At 51.3% G+C, this 19,146-nt stretch overlaps 7 protein-coding genes across 7 annotated transcripts; 5 read left to right on the top strand and 2 right to left on the bottom strand.

The window, feature by feature from the left end:
* Nucleotides 1-765: 765 nt before the first annotated feature.
* Nucleotides 766-1,988, top strand: SCP_0702100 (predicted protein; the record flags this gene model as incomplete). The annotated part of the gene is made up of 5 exons (XM_027760136.1): nt 766-977; nt 1,035-1,106; nt 1,163-1,632; nt 1,689-1,700; nt 1,765-1,988. The coding sequence occupies 5 exons, from the start codon at nt 766-768 to the stop codon at nt 1,986-1,988; spliced, it is 990 nt and encodes a 329-aa protein (XP_027615937.1).
* A 450-nt stretch (nt 1,989-2,438) lies between these two features.
* Nucleotides 2,439-3,363, top strand: SCP_0702090 (Uncharacterized derlin-like protein; the record flags this gene model as incomplete). The annotated part of the gene is made up of 6 exons (XM_027760135.1): nt 2,439-2,528; nt 2,595-2,660; nt 2,710-2,783; nt 2,836-2,929; nt 2,984-3,285; nt 3,339-3,363. The coding sequence occupies 6 exons, from the start codon at nt 2,439-2,441 to the stop codon at nt 3,361-3,363; spliced, it is 651 nt and encodes a 216-aa protein (XP_027615936.1).
* A 1,408-nt stretch (nt 3,364-4,771) lies between these two features.
* Nucleotides 4,772-5,736, bottom strand: SCP_0702080 (Putative esterase; the record flags this gene model as incomplete). Its single annotated transcript, XM_027760134.1, has 9 exons — nt 4,772-4,831; nt 4,881-4,918; nt 4,979-5,044; nt 5,112-5,283; nt 5,334-5,347; nt 5,401-5,464; nt 5,529-5,554; nt 5,625-5,652; nt 5,707-5,736. 9 exons carry the CDS (start codon nt 5,734-5,736, stop codon nt 4,772-4,774), a joined length of 498 nt encoding a protein of 165 aa, XP_027615935.1.
* Nucleotides 5,737-8,501: 2,765 nt separating this feature from the next.
* SCP_0702070 (hypothetical protein) lies at nt 8,502-10,380 on the top strand (the record flags this gene model as incomplete). The annotated part of the gene is made up of 7 exons (XM_027760133.1): nt 8,502-8,998; nt 9,058-9,110; nt 9,162-9,247; nt 9,300-9,458; nt 9,529-9,718; nt 9,769-10,155; nt 10,211-10,380. The coding sequence occupies 7 exons, from the start codon at nt 8,502-8,504 to the stop codon at nt 10,378-10,380; spliced, it is 1,542 nt and encodes a 513-aa protein (XP_027615934.1).
* Nucleotides 10,381-11,087: 707 nt separating this feature from the next.
* Nucleotides 11,088-13,336, top strand: SCP_0702060 (hypothetical protein; the record flags this gene model as incomplete). Its single annotated transcript, XM_027760132.1, has 9 exons — nt 11,088-11,114; nt 11,192-11,324; nt 11,384-11,607; nt 11,661-11,700; nt 11,751-11,808; nt 11,865-11,910; nt 11,961-12,724; nt 12,782-12,893; nt 12,944-13,336. The coding sequence occupies 9 exons, from the start codon at nt 11,088-11,090 to the stop codon at nt 13,334-13,336; spliced, it is 1,797 nt and encodes a 598-aa protein (XP_027615933.1).
* A 211-nt stretch (nt 13,337-13,547) lies between these two features.
* SCP_0702050 (Probable 26S proteasome regulatory subunit) lies at nt 13,548-14,346 on the bottom strand (the record flags this gene model as incomplete). Its single annotated transcript, XM_027760131.1, has 4 exons — nt 13,548-13,569; nt 13,622-13,713; nt 13,776-13,883; nt 13,936-14,346. The coding sequence occupies 4 exons, from the start codon at nt 14,344-14,346 to the stop codon at nt 13,548-13,550; spliced, it is 633 nt and encodes a 210-aa protein (XP_027615932.1).
* A 474-nt stretch (nt 14,347-14,820) lies between these two features.
* SCP_0702040 (predicted protein) lies at nt 14,821-16,507 on the top strand (the record flags this gene model as incomplete). Its single annotated transcript, XM_027760130.1, has 4 exons — nt 14,821-14,997; nt 15,054-15,145; nt 15,221-16,050; nt 16,107-16,507. The coding sequence occupies 4 exons, from the start codon at nt 14,821-14,823 to the stop codon at nt 16,505-16,507; spliced, it is 1,500 nt and encodes a 499-aa protein (XP_027615931.1).
* Nucleotides 16,508-19,146: the final 2,639 nt, after the last annotated feature.

The following is a 19,146-nucleotide window of genomic DNA, read 5'->3' as shown; positions in this document are numbered from 1 at the left end:
ACGCACGTGAGAAGCTTCGCCTGGAGTCATTTAAAAGAAGAGACGCACTCAGTATTCCAGCGTTATTCGGACCACGGTATGTTATGGAGGTGTTTCACTGATATTATTGGCTATATAACAAGTCAGCAATCCTTCGTGCAGCAGGCTCCGAGGGCTGAGAAGATCAACTCCTTCGATGGCATCCCCGCAGTGACTCATAATGTGACGGGTCATTTGTTTTCCTACGAAGAAGCTCTCGGTTCAGAGATGGAGAGCGCAAGCTTCTGACTAACCGGGCTCACGTCTCGGGGAACCTTGGAGTGCTCGCCGTTTACCTGTGTATATAATCGAAATTTACACTGGAGAAGTGTGCTTGCTAAGGTCCTCCCTTGGCGTCCTTTTGGCCGCTCCTTTGCCTGAGCATCACCTCACTACTGCGATATGTCCACGCGCCATTCCTTCCTTTCTACCACTGGTCTCATCAGACACGATTCAATAATCTCTCTAGCTCCTTCTGAGCATGCTTATTCCAGTGGCACAAGGCTCGGAAAACCACAGGATCGCAAGGAAATTCCGCTACATATCGCCACGTCTGGGGTTATTCCACTGCGACCAAGCTTCATCATTGGCTTCGCTGCTCTCTTTTCACTTTTATTTATCGCATCTATCTCCATGACTTTTGTGGGCTTAGACGGTGATGAGCCAGAGTTCAAGGGTCTACTCGACACAATCGCCCTCACTAAACCTGGGGCGAGTAGATAGATATCTACTTCTGTTCCATGTCTCATGCACGAGGACAGGGGCTCACTTTACTTTTGCTCGCAACAGATAGTCTTGCTTGGTGAGAACGTTGACATCGACGTTGACGAGCCGTCCGTTGGCCTTCGTTGGTCTATCGTCGCCTGCGGGACAGACTTCGTCCTTCCTGGATCTGAAGGCATACACGAGAGCTCATCCTGCGGTCTCCCAAATATCCCGTTGGATATCTTTGTCGATAGGTAAGTCCACGCGTGTTCGCAGTGCTGGTCTCAGGCGAGGCTGACGTGTGATTCAAGTGACGTGGATCCTGCTGCGAAGTACGATCCAGCTCAGTTCCCAGTGGTCAATGGTACCGGACAAAGATTGAGGTCAGTCTGCAGAAATCAAATTGGCATGAGATCAGTATATTCAGGTATAGTTCTAGTGTTCAAGCGCTGTTTCAGTTCGGCCGCGATCATGTCCTCGATGTCCACGAGGATTACCTATATCCTTTTGATACATATCGCCTTACTACGACACTCCGCGCCACATCTGCTGGCAGCAATAACACTGGAGATCCCATCGCTATCAGTACTCTCACCACAATCACGAAGACTTCCAGCTTCGTCGTCCAGCCCGAGGATATCAATAGCTACGCACTGGCGTCGGATGGCTCACACGTTCCAAGTCAGGACCTCAACCTGTTGATACAAAGACCGGGCGTCGCGCGTGCGATAACGATGCTGTTGTTCAGTGTCAATTGGATGTTGGCGCATTCTACAATAGGTTTCGTGGCAGTTTCTTGGCTGTCCTCCGACGGGGAAAAGATCCGTCGTTACCTGACATTTATCTTTGTCATTGTTTTGGCCATACCGGAGATCAGAAAAACGATGCCCGATGCCCCTGGTTTTGACGGTGAGAAGTGACGATGCTAACCTGTTGGACGATGTGCTTACACATCCGTTATGCAGGTGTCCTCCTCGGTATGCTCTATCCGATCATAGACGAGTCTAGGAGATACTGAAATTTTTTTCATATTTTCTGCAGATAGCATCGGTTTCTTTCCGCAAATGCTCATAACTGGAATGTCCGCTATCGTGCTATTATGCATGATCGCCAAACGGGAATTAGAACTATCGTTCGAGCCCCGTCCGAGCTCAGAGCTTCCGCATCGCAAACCACGAGTTTCCATGCACTTTTCTAAGGAAGTTAGGAATTTGCGACGGGGAGGAACATCTGTTGATTTCAGGGAGGCGCGGAGCTGGACTTGAGGAGCTGTAGCAGATGACATCAAGTACCCATGCGATTGGATAGTAAATTATCGACTTCCAGTCTTCTGCAGCATGTAGACCAGGGCTGTTCGTTCTGTTGTGCGTCGGAAGTCAAGCATCACCAACGAAGCGTCCGAATTCATAGGGGGAAAAGTCAGCGGGCTCTAAAAGCGTTCATGATTTTACAATGATTTCGGTAACGTATCACATACGGGTGTGTGAGTGATTATCTGTTTCTACCTATTGGATTGGACTATTGAAGCACCTGCGAAAGACCGGCGGGAGAACTGTGGCAATTGTACTTCAAAGCTTAGGCACCTCCAATGAACTTGAACGACTGCCTTTTGCAGCCGTGCACAACTTGATCGAACGAGCGCTTAGCCGCGTTAGCACTTCACTTCACTCCAGCACGTCCACTGGCACCAGGCCATCATCTTGCACTCGCGTTCTATGCCTGTAGGGATCGAAGCGTGGGTTACCCAGATTCCACCCGTTACTCGAACATGGCTCATTCTGGCTGTCCTGACGAGCTTGGCCGTCGTGAGCATATCACTTACCCTGTGTCTGAACCTTCGACGCTCAGCTGCTGTTCTCGTCATGGTCCAGCAATGCCAGCTCGTCACACCTTTGCAACTATACTTCAGCTTTAAGGCAGTATTTACCAACGCGCAGGTACGGGCTTGCAGTCAACTCACCACATCTTGTACTAACGGTGTTGCAGCCATGGAGGGTGTTGACAACGTTCTTTTACTTCGGTACGATATCTCTGGATTTCGTATTCCACATGTTCTTCTTGTGAGTACTCTTGATTTAAAGGCTGTCTTTGTCTTACTGACTTATGACTTAGTATGCGATATAGCCGGATGTTGGAGGAGTCGTCCTTCGCGAATCGCAAAGCAGACTACTTCTGGTTGTTATTCCTGTCCTCGATCATGCTTCTCGTAAGTCCCACTTGTACTTTTTTGCTTCAAATATTCGTGACATATGCGCCCCAGGCGTTATCACCACTCGTGAATTTGCCATTCCTGTCTTCTCCGCTCGCATTTGTCCCCATATACATGTGGTCGCGCCGGCATCCATCAACTCCGATATCTCTCTTCGGTCTGGTCACAATTACGGCCCCTTACTTGCCTCTCGCTTTGGTTGGCATTGCTTGGGCACTGAACGGGACTTGGAGAGCTGCAGCAGGTGATCTGCTGGGTTGTGCAGTGGGTCATATCAGTTGGTTTGTCAGGGACGTCTGGACTCGGGAAATGGTAGGTGGGCATACTATTCTGAGTGAAGCGCCAGATGCCTTGTGAGTCGCCTCTCGTTGACTGGGTCTTTACTGTGGGCTGAGCCTTGAGCTAGGAAGCGATTGTTTGGGGATATCTAGTTGCGTCCATATGGTGTAGTCATAATTGACATCAACCAGGAACTGTTTGTTGTGTCCTGCAGGCAACCCTATCATTGTTGAATCGGGGTCTTGGTCAAACTTCTTTAGCTGAGTATATGCCGGGATACTCACTACTCTCCTCCTTCCGGAGGTTGACGGGCTCTGCCATGTAAGAATCGAGGACATGCGACCGCCGTGGGTAAATCGTTGGTAGGTGTGAGACAATTCTGTTCCGTGGCTGGTTGACCTGACATTAAGGTGTCCACAACCGACTTGATGAAAATCCTAGACCCTCTCGCAACAGATATACTAGCACGCTTGCTCGACTGTCGAGAACAACCCCGGCACAATTTTCCCATCGTATCTCAGGTCTCGATTGTGAAAGTTTATCGCCGACGACCTTCATTTTCTCTCACTTAGATCGGCTGATGGCCTAGAGCACTAGCTCGCAGCAACTGCAGGTTCGCCGGCCATTTGGTACGTCATCAATTCCACCTTTCGGTTTGCTCAAGACAGTATTTCACCTTATTTGTCCTGACAGTTGGAAACTCGCTGTCGAATAATGATAGCGATGGAGGGGAAGTCTGGTCCATGTAGATTTGTCTCGATGACGCTCAGCGGTCACATCAGCGCTGTGCTATGTCTACTAACTCGCAAGAACGGCGTCCGAAGACAGCGGTACGCGGTCGCAACATTCTCCATGTCCCTACAACACTCACAGTAAACTGTTGGTATATGACGCCACCATTGATGGTGGCTTTTCGAGCGACCGACATGCCTGAGACTGCAGTCAGTTCTGTCAGGTTGAAGCCGAACTACCGGCCAATAATCATAGCTCGACGACATCGACAATGACTTGGCAGATAGGCTGCGGAGCTCGCAAGCGCTGCTCGTGGATTTCATCTCTCCTGCGAAGCTAGTGTACTTCGCACCTCGTGCAGTAGCTGCCGGGGCCGAGTAAGTTCGTGATACTGCCTCGCGGCTGCGCTCGCGGTGTGGAATCTCGGGAGTTCGAGTTGAGACAGGAGTCCCACGATATGTTCCCGCCTGTCAAAGACACAGGAGGACAACCGTCGCAACATAATGCAAGATGCCGTATGTGTGCGCGTCGATGGCAGATGTGCGCCACGCAGTGTCGTGGGGCGGGCAGATGGGGGGAAAACTAGAGTGATTCTGTGCAGTGAGTTTCCGTCGTCTTCCAGTGCCAAGAGCTGAAGAACACTGAAGTTCTGTCTTCTATGGCGCCTGCGCCGTAAGCGTCACCAAAGCAGAGGGCTGATGGGCTGGCCAAAAAGGACACACGGCTTGGGTGCCCAGTTCCGCGTAGCTGTGATCCTGCAAGTGCAGATCAAAGATGAGGCATAAATCACATCTATCATGCCCAAGGACTGCCTAGCCTAGAGCGTCTCTAGTCGATATCTTCTCCCTCAATGATTGCCTCGCCGTCCTCAGAGAATTTGACATCATGCTGAGTTTCAAATTAGTCGTTAGCTACGCTGATATCAGTAGTGTGATACCTTGTGCCCCGCGGACTTCCCGACATATTTGGTGTGGTCTGAAGTTGAGGCGAATTTCATTATGCTATCCGTAGACAGCCAATGAATTGCGGACTCACGTCCATACGCAGCCAGCTGTCCAGCAGCATTGTAGAAATCAACGCGGGTGTAGGCCAGGGACTTCCCTACATTACAGATGCAACATCTCGTTTCAGTATTGTTGATCTGAACGTGACAGAGGAGGACCCTCACCGATTCCTGTAACGATAGCCGTCGCCATGAGCTCGTCACCCACACGACCCGCTGGTTTGACAAACGATGTGCCGATGTCTACAGATACGCCCGTCATGTACTGCCCCTTCGTGGCGACGGCGAGAGATCCCAGGGTGTCAGTCAGTGACATAACAAGGCCACCGTGCACGGTCTTGACGAATCGGTTAGTATCATACTGCGACTCGGGGCGGTCTATCTCACTCCGACACGGTTCACTGCGGAGGCGTGCTCGTCCCGATTTCATACAAAGATGGAAAGGATGACGCACAGTTATAAGGCTCAATTTTCAACGAGGCGCGCAGTACACCTGGCTTCGCATCGAGGATCTTGAGCTGTCATGGTATCATAGGAAATTTGAAAACTCTCGGAGAGTTGGCGCTGGATAAAAACGCGCACATTAGGAAAACATTGTTGGTCGTGGCCTGGCCCCACGAGGTGCAAAGAGGTGCTGGTTAGTCAACCACCAGGTAAGCGAGACGATAGACGTCACACCTTTGTTTTCCACGAACGACCTCCATACCTGACGGGTGGAGGTAGCTCATGAAACGTTCGGAAAAGATAACATTCATCTCACACGTCGTGTGAAGCGCAGACAAGCTGCCATGTCTCGGTGGTGAACAAGTGGAAGCAGAGCGCTGATGGAGGTGTGAACTTCAAGCAGCCAACCGCGTCGCGATCACGTGAATTTGGCCTGCAATCGACCAATCCGAACGGTCACAGGTCACACGAGTTTTCAACGACCCCCATAAATCGAGAAAAATTTAGCGGAATTTTAGAGATTTTTTAAACTATCCGAAAAAGGCAAAACCCCGATTCTGCAGTATACTGTGCCGTTACGACCATTCCGGCCGGGGATGTGACAACGGACAGCCTTGTAATGATCCGGCCACTCGGCCGGGACAGTCGCGTAGACGATGAACACATTCCGGCCGGCCGGCCAAGTCACGATTGCCGACCGTCCGGGTACCCAAGTTTGTCCGGCCACTGCGTCCATGGATAGGATTCCGGCCAGGCCAACATCCTTCGGACGCGTGACTGGCCGGATTGGTCGTAATGGCACAGTAGTAGCGCAGTAGTGACTAGTAAGTAGCTCGCTGCCACATTCAGTGATTTCCCATCCACTGTCCACGTTGTTATCCACCACGCTTACAGCTGTGTGATCACTTAGGCAGCTAGCACACGCACACACCGCTCACCGTTTGGACAGAAGCCGGTGTTTAAGTAAGTACTCGGTATTCCAATCCTCGTCGCCTGATGATGCCTGAACTCGTAGCTGCACCCACGAGCACACGTCTACGACGTATTTACTAACACGCGAATCACTCAGCGAGTCATCCTATCGCCTTGAAAGACAGTGTTACCCAAGTGTGAGGTTCCGTGAGACAAAACCTCAGGACGAAGTCTGCACTAGGGCTTCTGGGCTGAATCGAACTTGTCCAGCGTTGATGAGTCTTCCTTGATGGTGGCGTAGTTCAGCTAACGGTGCGGTGATTGTCAGACATAAACCGAGTCACCGTATGACACGGGGACATGGGGCATGGATGTACATGAGCAGAAGCCAACTTCAAACAGCAGTGCCTGGCGCTCAGTCTCGTTACGGGCGTCCCGTTGATATTTCCCCATACAGGTGAAGCATTCGTGCGTCTAAGACGGCCAGGAAAACTGCCCCGCAATATCAGGACCCTGAGCTGTGCGACCGGAAGTGAGTAACGCGTACAAAACATGGTTGCGTAAGTATGTTTCTCCCCTGGCTTCATTGCTGGCTTCATTGCCTTCCGCGTCGTGCCTTGCTGATCGTACTTATAGAGCGTCCCGTCGACGCCAGAGTGAGACGCATCTTTGATGCTGCATGCGGTGACATAGACTTCACCCAGACAAGCAAACTCGACTAAGCCTGACATTCCTGTCATGATGAGGCAAGACGAGGCCCGGTACCTAACGCGGCCGGTCGGGCATGGATGCCAGTGGAAACGCCATTGACGGTGGCCGTTTATTCCACGCACAGCGGGAATAAAAGTGAAAACTGTGGGGGTATAATGACAGCTTGCGCTAAGACAAGTGTTAAAATATTCGCTTGGAATGAGGGCCGTGTATGGGAGTGACCCTCGGAGTCGATGAGTTAGTGCCACAAGATCGCCCGGAGATAGGCGCGACCGACTAGTAGATCTCATTCTGTATCCGTTACGATGGAGGCTCCAGAAAAACATACATACGCGATTGGGTATTTCGAGAGCACGACCGCACTTGGCCAATCGATACATCTGCAGCAACTAGTAGCACCCAGCATATTGACATTGGGTGTCTGTACATGTGCTCTGGTGATTCGGAACGCGTTAGTAGCAAGAATACAACTTGAAGAACAGTGCCATGGACGTTCGGTATCATGTAGTGGCTCTAAAAGGTACTTAACACCGGGAAGTGTCACACACTCCGTCTTTCGTTCTATCGTGAGGGCCAGCAGCTAGCCTCTCCTACCAGGGTACTGGTTGGGCCCACGTTCAGTCCGGGGATGTTATCTCTTCCTTACTCCTCATGAACGGTGAGAACAACCTCCAGCCGAATCTCCAAATCCTGATTCAGACGTGCGAAATACGGAATCGTTCTGGGGTTGATTCTATGTTCTTTTCTGACAGCGTTCATGCCTTCTAGTCACACGAATCTGTGCCTTTGCATATCTCCGACGGTCTACGGTACCGCACACTCTACCTTCCTTTCTTCGGAGGAAGCAATCCACTCAACTTCGAGACCGCAGTTTGTGGAGGCCGTCTACCTCTATCGTCATCGTATTCTCGTTAGTAATCTTTATGAGTAATGGTGAGCCAATTATTCTTCAAGACTCAGACTTAAGTATTTTCGCTTCACGATGGCTGGCAGACCGTGTATTTACATCATATTATCGCGTGCAGGTCGTCTTTATGTTTCACATCATGGTCGTCAATCTCTTGCCAATGATGGTTAGCATCATATCGACGCTGTCGGTGCCAGGCGCGCATCTCCTCCGAGTGGTGGTCCCGGACACCGCATCCTTCACTCCGCGTGAGTGTTATCATGCCACCCCCCGACAGTGGCATCTGTCATTACTTTCCATATAGAGGATTTCTCGAGGAAAACAACCTCAGGAACAGTCGAGTATGTTTACCGCTAAGGCAGGCTGCACCCGCGGGAACCCGCACTTGACCTGCAGATGTATTCGAGTCAGGGTTCATGGATCGGGCACGGTCCTGTCGTCTTGATGGTGCTCACCCGCGGGTTTGGCCCGGGCAGCATCCGGATATACCCATGCTACTCCCCACTACTTAAATATGTCTGCAGTTCTCCAAATGGTGCTCAAACCATCTCTCCAACACGGGTCTTCTTCCTCCTCCTTCAATGGCTGCGGACAATCTGACGATGCCCATCCCTCCTCTCAGCGACACACCTTTGCCGGTAGTGGCGCAGACGCCGATCAACACTGTGTTGGCTTCTCCGCTAGTAGCTGACCAGATGAGTTCCAAGGAGGCACCGTTTGGCAAAGGCGTCATCAACATCTCTCTTACCCCTCTCACCATATCTGGGGGAGAAGTCCAACCATCAGAGAAGACCATCAATTGGGAAGGCTACCAGGACGATGTTCTACCCGACAAGGTCCACGGACGATTTCTTCGCAACCTGCAATTCCAGATATTCTCTTTCTACCGCAGGTTCTTTGGTATCGTCTTCGTTGTAAACATGGCCATCTTTATCGCATTCTGTGTCCACGGTGGCTCAGAGACCAGCGCGAAGAAGTTGGGCGAGATCGTGGTGGCGAATCTTTTTGTCGCGATTCTAATGCGTCAGGACCATGTTATCAATGCGTTCTTCACGGTCTTTTGTGCTCCCGGCAATACGTAAGTCGCTCTCACCATGATCTTCATTTTGTGAATGACGATGCTAAACACACACACAGGTGGCCGCTATGGATTCGGCGCGCCTTAGCGCGAGTATATAGTATCGGCGGGCGTAAGTAATCGGCGTTGCTGAAACCTTATTACTGATTGACACGATTCGCAGTGCATTCTGGATGTGCAGTCAGCGGAACTATCTGGCTGGTTCTTTTCACCGTGCAAGCGACAAGGGAAGTCGTCAACAAGCAACAGGTGGGGAGACGCTACTTCTTCTCCCTTGTCGTTTTACTGAGTGTGGTTGTAGACCTCAGTCGCGACTTTAGCGGTCACATATGTCATTTTAGCCCTCCTTGTTGGCATGTTGATCTTTGCCTATCCTGCCCTTCGCCGCAAACTCCATGATACCTTTGAGGTAACGCATCGTTTCGCGGGGTGGACAGCTGTGGGCCTTGTATGGGCTCAGGTTCGTCATCTTCAATTCACTTCATTCCATTCCACACTGAAAATATGGATATTGACATCAACGTCCTCAGGTCATCCTGTTGATCAACGACTACCGTGAGCCGGGACAGTCGTTAAGACAGGCTATGGTCAAATCCGCACCATTCTGGCTCGTCGTTGTCTTTACTGGTTCCATCATGTCTTCGTGGCTTCGTCTTCGGAAGGTGCCGGTTCACGCCGAAGTACTCTCCGATCACGCCGTCCGATTCTACTTCGATTACGGTGTGTACATGTTTGTCAGTAGTCTAATGCCCCATCCTGACGCGCCTCAGTGAACACACAGCCAGGGCACTTCACACGCATGTCGTCGAATCCCCTGCTCGAGTGGCACTCATTCGCAACCATTGCTATCCCTGGCAGGACTGGATATTCTGCCATTATTTCGAAGGCAGGAGACTGGACGTCCCGGCAAATCACCGACCCGCCTAAAGAAATCTGGATTCGTGGTGTTCCCTGCTTCGGTGTCGTGCGCGTTTGCACTCTCTTCCGACGTGTCCTCTTGGTTGCGACGGGCAGCGGAATTGCCCCCCTGGCGCCGGTTATTTTTGCGAAGAAGGTGGCCATACAATTGTTATGGACGGCACCTGTAGTCCGCAAGACTTTCGGTGATAAACTCGTCGACTCTTTGTTGGAAGCAGCACCAAGCGCTGTCATTTATGGTATGTTGTCCGCACGGTCTGTCAGTGTGACTGTTATTGATGCTGTCTATCCCAGACACTCGTGTGCATGGAAAACCGGACATGGTGAAGCTAACCTATCGCATGGTGCGCGAATTCAACGCAGAGGCGGTGGTAGTCATTTCGAACCCGCCGTTGACGGAGAAGGTTGTCTATGGTATGATTAGTCGTGGAATTCCTGCCTATGGCGCTATCTGGGACTCCTGAAGTCCCTGATCTGGGTGTTGTACTGTGCTGCTGTGCGGCTGATGAGTCGTCGAGACAATTGCCCACGGCTTTCCGTTATCGCGACATCTTTCATTCTTTCACGTATTTTATCATAGAGGATATAGGCAGGTCCGCCGCCGGCGAGTATTTACACGAGGATTACTATGTATTACATCGGTAGCCTCGAGTATTGTAGCCTCGAGAGCACTGTTCTTTAAGAAAAGCTCGGTGACCTAAGGAGTCACGCACGGTCCTTTTGATTGTATACTATACCTTCATAGAATTGTTCTGCTCGTTCACAATACCTGAGGCCTGATAGGGCCGGTGCCGCGCGACTTCTGAGTCTGAGAGATCAACGTTCGTCTTCGTTGCACATCGTCTGAAAACCAACTTCGGGTCCGGGATCTCCGCAAGCCGTGCACTAGTACACGGATATCCTGATTCCTGAGCCCGAGGGTTGAAGCGGAGTGGCATCTGCCCATGGGAGACTATACCGTCGTGACACTAGAGGCGTCGCGTGACTCAAGTATCAATGCGAACGAGGACGCCGAGGACATGACTGCCCATTGACCTTCGCAGCCAATTCGCAGCCGCTCATAAGTGGATAAGGTGAGAGAGATCAGGAGGTCAGACTCCGTGTATCACCTGCATGGGGCAGGAGGGATAAATACTGAATGTAGAGTTGCTTTGAAACTGGTAGGCACGACATGCGCGTTGAAGAGGGATACCAACCGGTAAGCAGACGCGTACTCTCAGGCGTGGAGGGACCCCGACTGTCATGGTGTCCAGAAGTTGACGATGACACGTATAGGTGCCATACATCGAGGGCAATCCATATGCCGCAGATCCTGTCCTTCCCAGTCTCTTAAAGCGTCTGTTCCCTTCCAAGGTATTGGAAGAAGTTGAGGGCGATTTAGAGCGTTTCGGAAACGTTGTGTTGACCGGTTCGTCTCTCAACCAATGTTATGCAAGTAGAATATATCAACAACTTCACTACTGGCAGAATTGAGGGCTTTAACCGGTGTTTCGCACCCTCCACGAGTCGTTCAGTACAACCAATGGGGCCAACGCGTCGATGATCTCCAAGCCTCCGAGGGATGGCGTGCGCTGAAGAGTGCTGCTCATCGCGAGGGAATGGTCGGTATATTCTACGAACGAAAATTCCGCGAACATAGCCGTGTATACGGTTTTGCGAAGATGCTGCTTGCCGTTGGTGACACGCAAGTGGTATGAGTGACTCCCTTCCTTTTCGGCGACATGCCCTCAGTCTACATCTACAGATATTTTGTCCCATAAGCATGACGGATGGTGCTGCCAGAGGTGAGCTTCCACCACAATTCCACACTAGTCTTGTCTTACATCGAACTTAGTGATCGAGCTCATTGGAACCCCCGAGATGAAGCGAGACATATATCCTCGTCTTATCAGGTAATTGCCCTCATATTGCACCGTTGTTCTCAACCTCACACGAATTTTGTCGACAGCCGCGATCCATCCTTCGCGTTCACAGCTGGACAATGGATGACAGAGGTTTGGACCGGTTATCATGTGTTGAACTTCTGATTTGACTCATTTGATAGCGACCTGGAGGTTCAGATGTTTCGCGCACTGAAACCATTGCGATGCCCATCACAGGCCCTGGCACTCCATATGGCCCTAATTACAGACTTGATGGATTCAAATGGTTTTCGAGTGCGACAGATAGTGACGTATCGCTCGTGCTCGCACGCACAGGCATGCCGGAGGACGGATCGCGAGCTCTTTCACTCTTCCTCGTGCCCCTTCGTTATCCATTACTCCGTGAGCCCAGCGCACCCCGCCCCTCTGCCACGAGCAACAACATCTTCATACACCGCCTTAAAAACAAGGTTGGGACCCAGCTTGTGCCTACAGCCGAGCTTTCTCTCGCCGGAGCCGAAGGGTTTCTTCTTGGCAAACTCAGTGAAGGCGTGAGGCTCATCACTCCCGTCCTGAATATCACGCGTGTGCACTCTTCGCTGTCTTCCATTGGAAACCTACGCAAATGTATCGCCATCGCCACAGCATACTCCACCGTCCGGAAGATCAAGAGTGGGACCCAACCACTCAGCGACCAGCCGCTGCATGTAGCAGAGCTCGCTAAGGTCAGCGTCCTTTATAGGGCGCTGGTGCATTTCGTCTTTGGTGCGATTGTTCTACTGGGAAAGACAGAGTGCGGTGTGGCAACTCAGGAGGAAGAGCTTCGTTTGAGACTTCTGACGCCTGCGATTAAAGCCTTCGCCGCTGACAAGGCTTGTGCAGCAATGGAAGAATGCATGACAGCTCTCGGTGGCGAAGGATACATGGTTGAAAACGGGTTTGGGACGTAAGTACTTCTTTTCGCGGACAGAGTGGACTGATGTCCCACTGTCTTACTTCCTAGGTGCATACAGGACGCCCTCGTCGAGAAAATCTGGGAAGGGACGATCACCGTTCTTTCCCTAGACCTTGTCAGAGCCGCATCGAAGTCGAAGGCTTTAGACGCCTTCCTCGTGGTAAGCTTCTCCATTGTTTTCCTGGCTATCGCTTCTGATAATTGTTTCAGTGGGCAAGGACTATTCTGTCGTCGTGCCCTGCCTCGCTGCGCGGAAAGCTACGTGAGCCCCTAGAAGCCCTGCACGCAGCCTGCGACGATCTTTCCCAAACATACAAAGCACCGATTGCGCCTTTGGTCCCGCGTCCGGCGTTGTTCCTCTTCAGCCATATCGCATCAAGTCTGTACCTTCTTGAACACGCCATATGGGCCCACCAGAAGTCTGAAGTGTCTTCCTCGTCGGACATTGAGGTATTCCGACGATGGGTCGTGGAGGGTGGTCTGAGTCTAGCAGTGGAGAATGTCCGCCGAGCAAAGACTAGTCCGACTGATAGGTCCCAGATGGATTCGGAGATCGTTTATTCACCTAGCACTCATGCTGCTACCAAGCAAGCGCGTCTGTAAAGGTTCGCGACTTCCTAACTTTATTCATATGTCCTCCAGCTGGGCCAATCAGGATACATATGCAGAATTCGTTTGTGTTTTACAATTGGCGCTATCAGTGAAAACGTGAAGGATACAGGGTTGGATGGAATACACTACTACTACTCGAGTCTGACAAACACCCACAATCGCGAACTCCAACCCGAATCCAAATCAGGAATCGGGGCGTGTGCTAATAGGGTACGATATGGCATCTGTAAAGTATTACACATGAGCAGCACTGCAACCTGACGGAAAGTTGCTCACCCCAGTAATCCGCGTCCCCCCCAACCGCTCCTAGGTGTGAAACTCAGCGTCACGGTCTCCTCTTGGCGCAATATTACAACAGTGAGCTCGCGCTGTGACGTAATCAATTGTCAATAGGTTTGCATGTAGAAAACAGCCATCGGAAATGATGTACGTTTTCATGTGCGGTCACTAGTTCCGCTAAAGGTTGCAACGAAGACGAGGAGAACGAAGATCGCGTTAGATGCCCGAAGGATACAAGAAGATCCTCCCTTAGTAATCCCTACATTGGATGCATTAGCTTGGAAACAAAGGAGACGTAATTTGATACTTACTGCAACCGCTGCAGGGCTTCCTGGCGCAACGCCGTTCACTTTTGCGAATGGATGGGGTCTGCTCGCAGATTCCGCCTCTGCAGGTACGTCCGTCTCCATCGCTGACTTCTCCGCTTGCATAACAGACGCAGGATCATACACATCTTGCAATGCTAGCATAATCGTGTCCCTGAGCGCATCCAAGTCATTACGCAGCTCAATTATCCGGACGCGCGCATGGCGAACAGCCCAGACATCGATGTCGGCGCGTGGAAATCCCTCCGCGTCTACCAGAGGAGAATTGAGCGTAGAAGAATTGGCCTTGAGGATAGAGACCTGTGCGTCCATCTCGGCCTCTATGTTCTCCTTACGCGCCATCAGCGCGCGAACCTTGTCAGCCGGGGTATCTCGTGACGGTAGCATGAATCCCATGTCAAGAACGGACGAATACAGATGGTGATAGGAGCAAAGATGAGTAGTAGCAGTCTGCGAGTCTGCGAGTACTGCTTAGTCAGCCAACTCACTATGGTAGCTGTGAGCGCTCAAGACGTCATTTATTCGCATTGTAAACTGTTCTGTAACGGCGAATGAGAATGAACAGTCAAGAGCACCAGCAGACGTAGAAAAGTTGAGGCAGAGAATGCAGAGAGAAATGAAGTGTTTGATCGTGAATCTGGCGGGCAGTCTACCGTTATCAACTCCGGTTGGCGCCAGCTTTGCTATCTTGTACCAACTTGAATCCTTAAGGCCTTACATCCTGTGCTGGTCTGAGGCTGTTGTTCATCTCGCCTTCATTCAATCTTATTCTACTCCATCTTTCTTTGCTTAGGCTCGTCTTTCCTGTCAAATAGTTAGTACACCGATATCTCCCACAGCCTTCGTTCGTTACTTGCAAGCCGTTTCGCCATGTCCGCGCTCGGATCCACCACTTCCCCCCCTCCTTTGGAGAATGAAGCTCTTGAAGAGACTTCGATCAACCCCCCGCAGAACAGTAGAATCACCAGGACGGTCGCGATCATAAAAACTCACGCGTTGGAACATCGATTCGAGATTGAACACCGAATATCCGAAGCTGGGTTCGAGGTACCGTGGTCCTTGGTTCCCAGGCGCGCGTCGACGCTTATTTATGGTCCTGCTAGATCGTAAAGGAGAGGCAGATGGAATTCGACACCGAGACGGATCCGGACACGTTGTTTGAGTTATTTGGGGACGAATATGTATCGTTCGCGGAGTAAGTAGCCTATTTGAACGGGCGCCTTTGGTGCATGAGAGAGGACGAACCAGCGTTGACAGCAGTTTCTCACAGGGGTCCTGTCTGGGTTTACGTCCTCGAACGCCGTAAGGCCGTCGAAGTGTGGAGCACGCTCATGGGCGACTTTGACCCAGAGGTCGCTCGTCAGGAGACCCCCAGCGCATTGCGTGCCGTCTACGGACTCTCCTCCAGCCAGAACGCAGTCATGGGCTCTCCGGATGCACAGACTGCTGAAATTCAGATCGAAGCCATCTTCGCGTCCTCGCCTCCATTTCCCCCGACCGAATTGCCCGATCTCGGCGATCCTGTCCCTGCAGGCTCTCTCCGCTCCGTTTCCTCTTCTGTACTTTCTGCGCTGCGCAGAGAAAGCTTTGACGAAGGCAGCAACCACTCCACTGAAGGAAGCAAAGGCAAGGGCAAGGTGTTCAAAGCCAGACCTTTGCCTTCCACCCACGCTGCTCCAGATATCGCCCCACGTATGTCCCGTGCCGCAGCCCTTCGTGCGGGCCTTCCGGTCGATAAGGCTGTGCATACTCCCCCGACTAAAGAGCGGCTCGCAAAGACATTTGAAAATGTTCCCGGTCATAAACGTTCCGAGACTATCAAAGTCGCATCGACCGCGCCGCCCGTCGTCGCACCCCGCATGACTCGGGCAGCGGCCCTCAGGCTGGGACAGGCTCCCCCAGAGAAAACGAAGCGTCCCTCTACTGCGGGCGCTGTCCCCCACCAGGAGAACAAATCCACGTTCGAAGGTGTGCCTGGGCATAAGCGTCGCGAGTCGATAGCGGTGGCGAGCACCAGACCTCCGTCTGTTACACCAAGGTCCAACCGGAGCGCGAGCTTGCGCCAGCAGAAAGAAGCCGCTCCACCCTCGTCGTTCATGTGTAAGCATCGTTATTTATCCACTTCCTCATTACCGATTTACTCATGCTTCCGACAGTTCGACTGCCGTCGCAGCAGACTCCATCTCGGTCTTCTTCCCGTAGTTCCTTGGATGAAACCAGTTCCACCACCCTCTCGCGCCCCGCGTCCGTTGCGTCGGTCCACACCACTAGCCGCCCCGTTCATAGTCGTGTAGTATCAACTTCTACCCCTCGACGATCTACATTTGTCTCCCGCCCTTCCACTTCTGCCGGCGTCATGGCTGCCGAACCAAAGCAGCCCAATGGCAGCAAAGGGAAGTCTGAGACGATGGAAAAGGCGAAGGCGCGGCCCCCTTCGATCACGCCGCGTACGAACAAGAGTGCTCTGTTGCGTGCCGCGAAGATGGCGAACGCTGCTACTCCCACGGCAGGGAAGGCTAAGCCAGCTCCGGCTGCTCCAAGGTCTGTGAAGGTATAGCACCCACACAGTATAGCGGCGGCGCCTGCTCAATTATCAATAACCTTATATACATCCTGATGGGTGTGGCGTTGCGCTCCAGGGGAGCGTTTCTGTTCACGTATCATATACTCTTTCCAGTGCGCAGGACGCTCGACATTTTTGTTTTGCTTGTTCCCATTCTTGCTTCATATCTTGCATTTAGATCCCGCTAATTAGGTGATCTGTCTGCTCAGCTTGATTCCCTTTCCTGTTCTCTGCACTATGCGTTGGCGTCGCAGCCGGCATCCATCATTGTTGTATGCTTCTTCCTTGTGGTATACTGCGCTTGCTCGTTGGGACGAAGCCTGTGCTGTATTTATGTCAGACTGATCGAAATGGGTTTTTAGAGAGGAAGTGTTGAATCGCATAAGAGCCTGTCCCTATATTATACGCCCTGCAACCAGGGGGCTTATATCTTCGGTAGATCCTGTTTTCTCGTCTTAGGGTAGGTTTCTGCTTTCTTCTGAATTCGCATGATTGCAGAGCATGGCCAAGTACCTATGTGAGTGCGCCATGCTCCTACATCTCGTATCGTGTTTCTCATGCTTATAGTTCAGATTGTTGCACGTTCACATGTGTAGGTTAGTACTGAAAGTCGAGGCCTCACGATGGGACCATACTTTTCTCCTTACAACGCTGATCATGGCATGGCGGACCATGTTCAAATCGTATTCTGGTTCACTGAACCAGAAATTGACCCAAAGCTCCACTGTCATGGATCATGCAAGTGGTGAGTCTGCCTCAACTATACTCTACTAAACCCTACGCAACTCGGGAACTGCACTCCCAGTCTCGGATGATGCAGGTACACCGTGGTCACGACGACCATGAAGAGCAGCCTTTGCATCTAGACTTTAACAGTATTCCACCAGCGGGAACATCCCAACGACCGGTAGCTTCCTTGCTTGACCGGCGGACGGACGACTCTTGATACTTCTGTACCAGAGTGTCCGCATGATCCTGCCGTCTCTATTTCCAACCTACGAAGCTGCTGGATGACCCGACATCTATATGTCTTGGTCAGCCCCAACTTGGCCCCCATTTACAGTGTGTAGACGGCTCACGTATGTGATTCACTGTATAAAATCAGCCTCTCGTCCTGCGTGAGAGGCTTGCTAAAGTCTGCCGTGACGCTTGTTATCTGGAACACTGGTGCTGCAATGACTTGTCTTTGATTCGACTTCGATCTATAGGCTACGGTGAGTTCTGCACTGTTTTGTTCTACAGAAGTATGGGCTGAGGCCGGCTTTCCGATGCCTGATGCACGACATTGAATCCGGATAGGTCTTGTCGACCGGGCGGACATAATGCTTCCGACAAATGGGAAGGATGATACAGTGGTTACAGAGTAAGGTTCAACCTGAAATGTTGTCCGGAGCCGATGGAGAAACGCAAGTGCCCTCGTTGAGGCAAATGTTCTCAGTACCAAATGCTACCCTTCGTTGACTTTTGAGATTAGGGAAAGGAGCGCTCGGGGCCATTTGCGGTTCCTCAACTCTGTCAGATTTAACGGCGGGCCTCTTGTGGCAGAGCTGCACTGTATTCGTCAAGTGTTGAGATTTGCTCCATCGACTCTGGGTGTGTCAATGTCATCTTCACATTTGTGGTTGTCGCATTCTCAGCTATCGCAGCCAAAGGGGATATATGAATCATGAGGATGGTCAGGGTAAGATCACACCCGTCCTGGTACTGAGATGTGTCACTGCAACTTTTGCAGCCACCTCAACGTATCGCTACGGTCCATACACTGGATGCAATTTCCAATAATCCAGCGAGAGTACGCAAATCGAGTCTAATAAATGCGTTGATTATGCAAGTCTAATCAAACACTGCCGGCGACGCTCGCCGTGGCCCACGTGCCTCCGCCTTCCCCCTATGGGAGCAGATACCCAACAGGGAGTGCTGCTGATTTCACACATAGCCTGAATGCGGTGGGGACACCTAGCCAGCAGTGCTCGGACAGGAGCTTGCTATGCTCCTGCTCTGAACTGCCAGCATCAGGAAAACCCAACTTTTACTTATGAGACTTATTCCGACTTTTTGTTCTTTTTTGCCTTATTTAAGGCTCATAAGTTCTCCAAAGTCGACTTTTAAGCCTCTAAGGAAATATGACTTATGGACTTTTTGTCCTTTTTTTACCTTATTTAATGCCTATAAGTGCATTTAAGTCACATAAGGACACCTTTAAGTGAAAGTTGGGTTTTCCTGATTGGCAGGCGTTCTCTCAGCCCAGATCGTGCTCGCGCTCCAGGTGGGTTGATCAGCCCAAACAGGGTTGGGCGTGTAATGTTGAGAATACTAGGTAAATTCTCAGAGAATATCACAATGATGTCTCGGATGAAGGGAAGACCCGATTACTCAGCTGGGTTCCCAAAATAGATTTCCTTATATACATTCTGAATAAAGTTCCTTTACATAATCATTCCCCGCTGTGGCGGGCTTCATGGGTGCCCTCGGATCGCTTCCTCCGGGCATTTCTAACACTCCCCCTCGGGCCGATGGGCATCCCAAGCATTTCCATTAGCTTTTGGTGCCTTGGCTTCGCAAGGGGTTTGGTAAAAATATCGGCTACCATATCTTCTGTAGGGCAGTCGATTATTTCCATTTTTCCGTCAGTT

This window comes from Sparassis crispa (assembly GCF_003851025.1).
Source record: "Sparassis crispa DNA, contig_000006F, whole genome shotgun sequence".
In the NCBI taxonomy this organism is placed as follows: Eukaryota; Fungi; Basidiomycota; class Agaricomycetes; order Polyporales; family Sparassidaceae; genus Sparassis; species Sparassis crispa.
The sequence above is the reverse complement of the archived record's forward strand: the minus strand, read 5'-3'. Positions and strand labels throughout refer to the sequence as shown.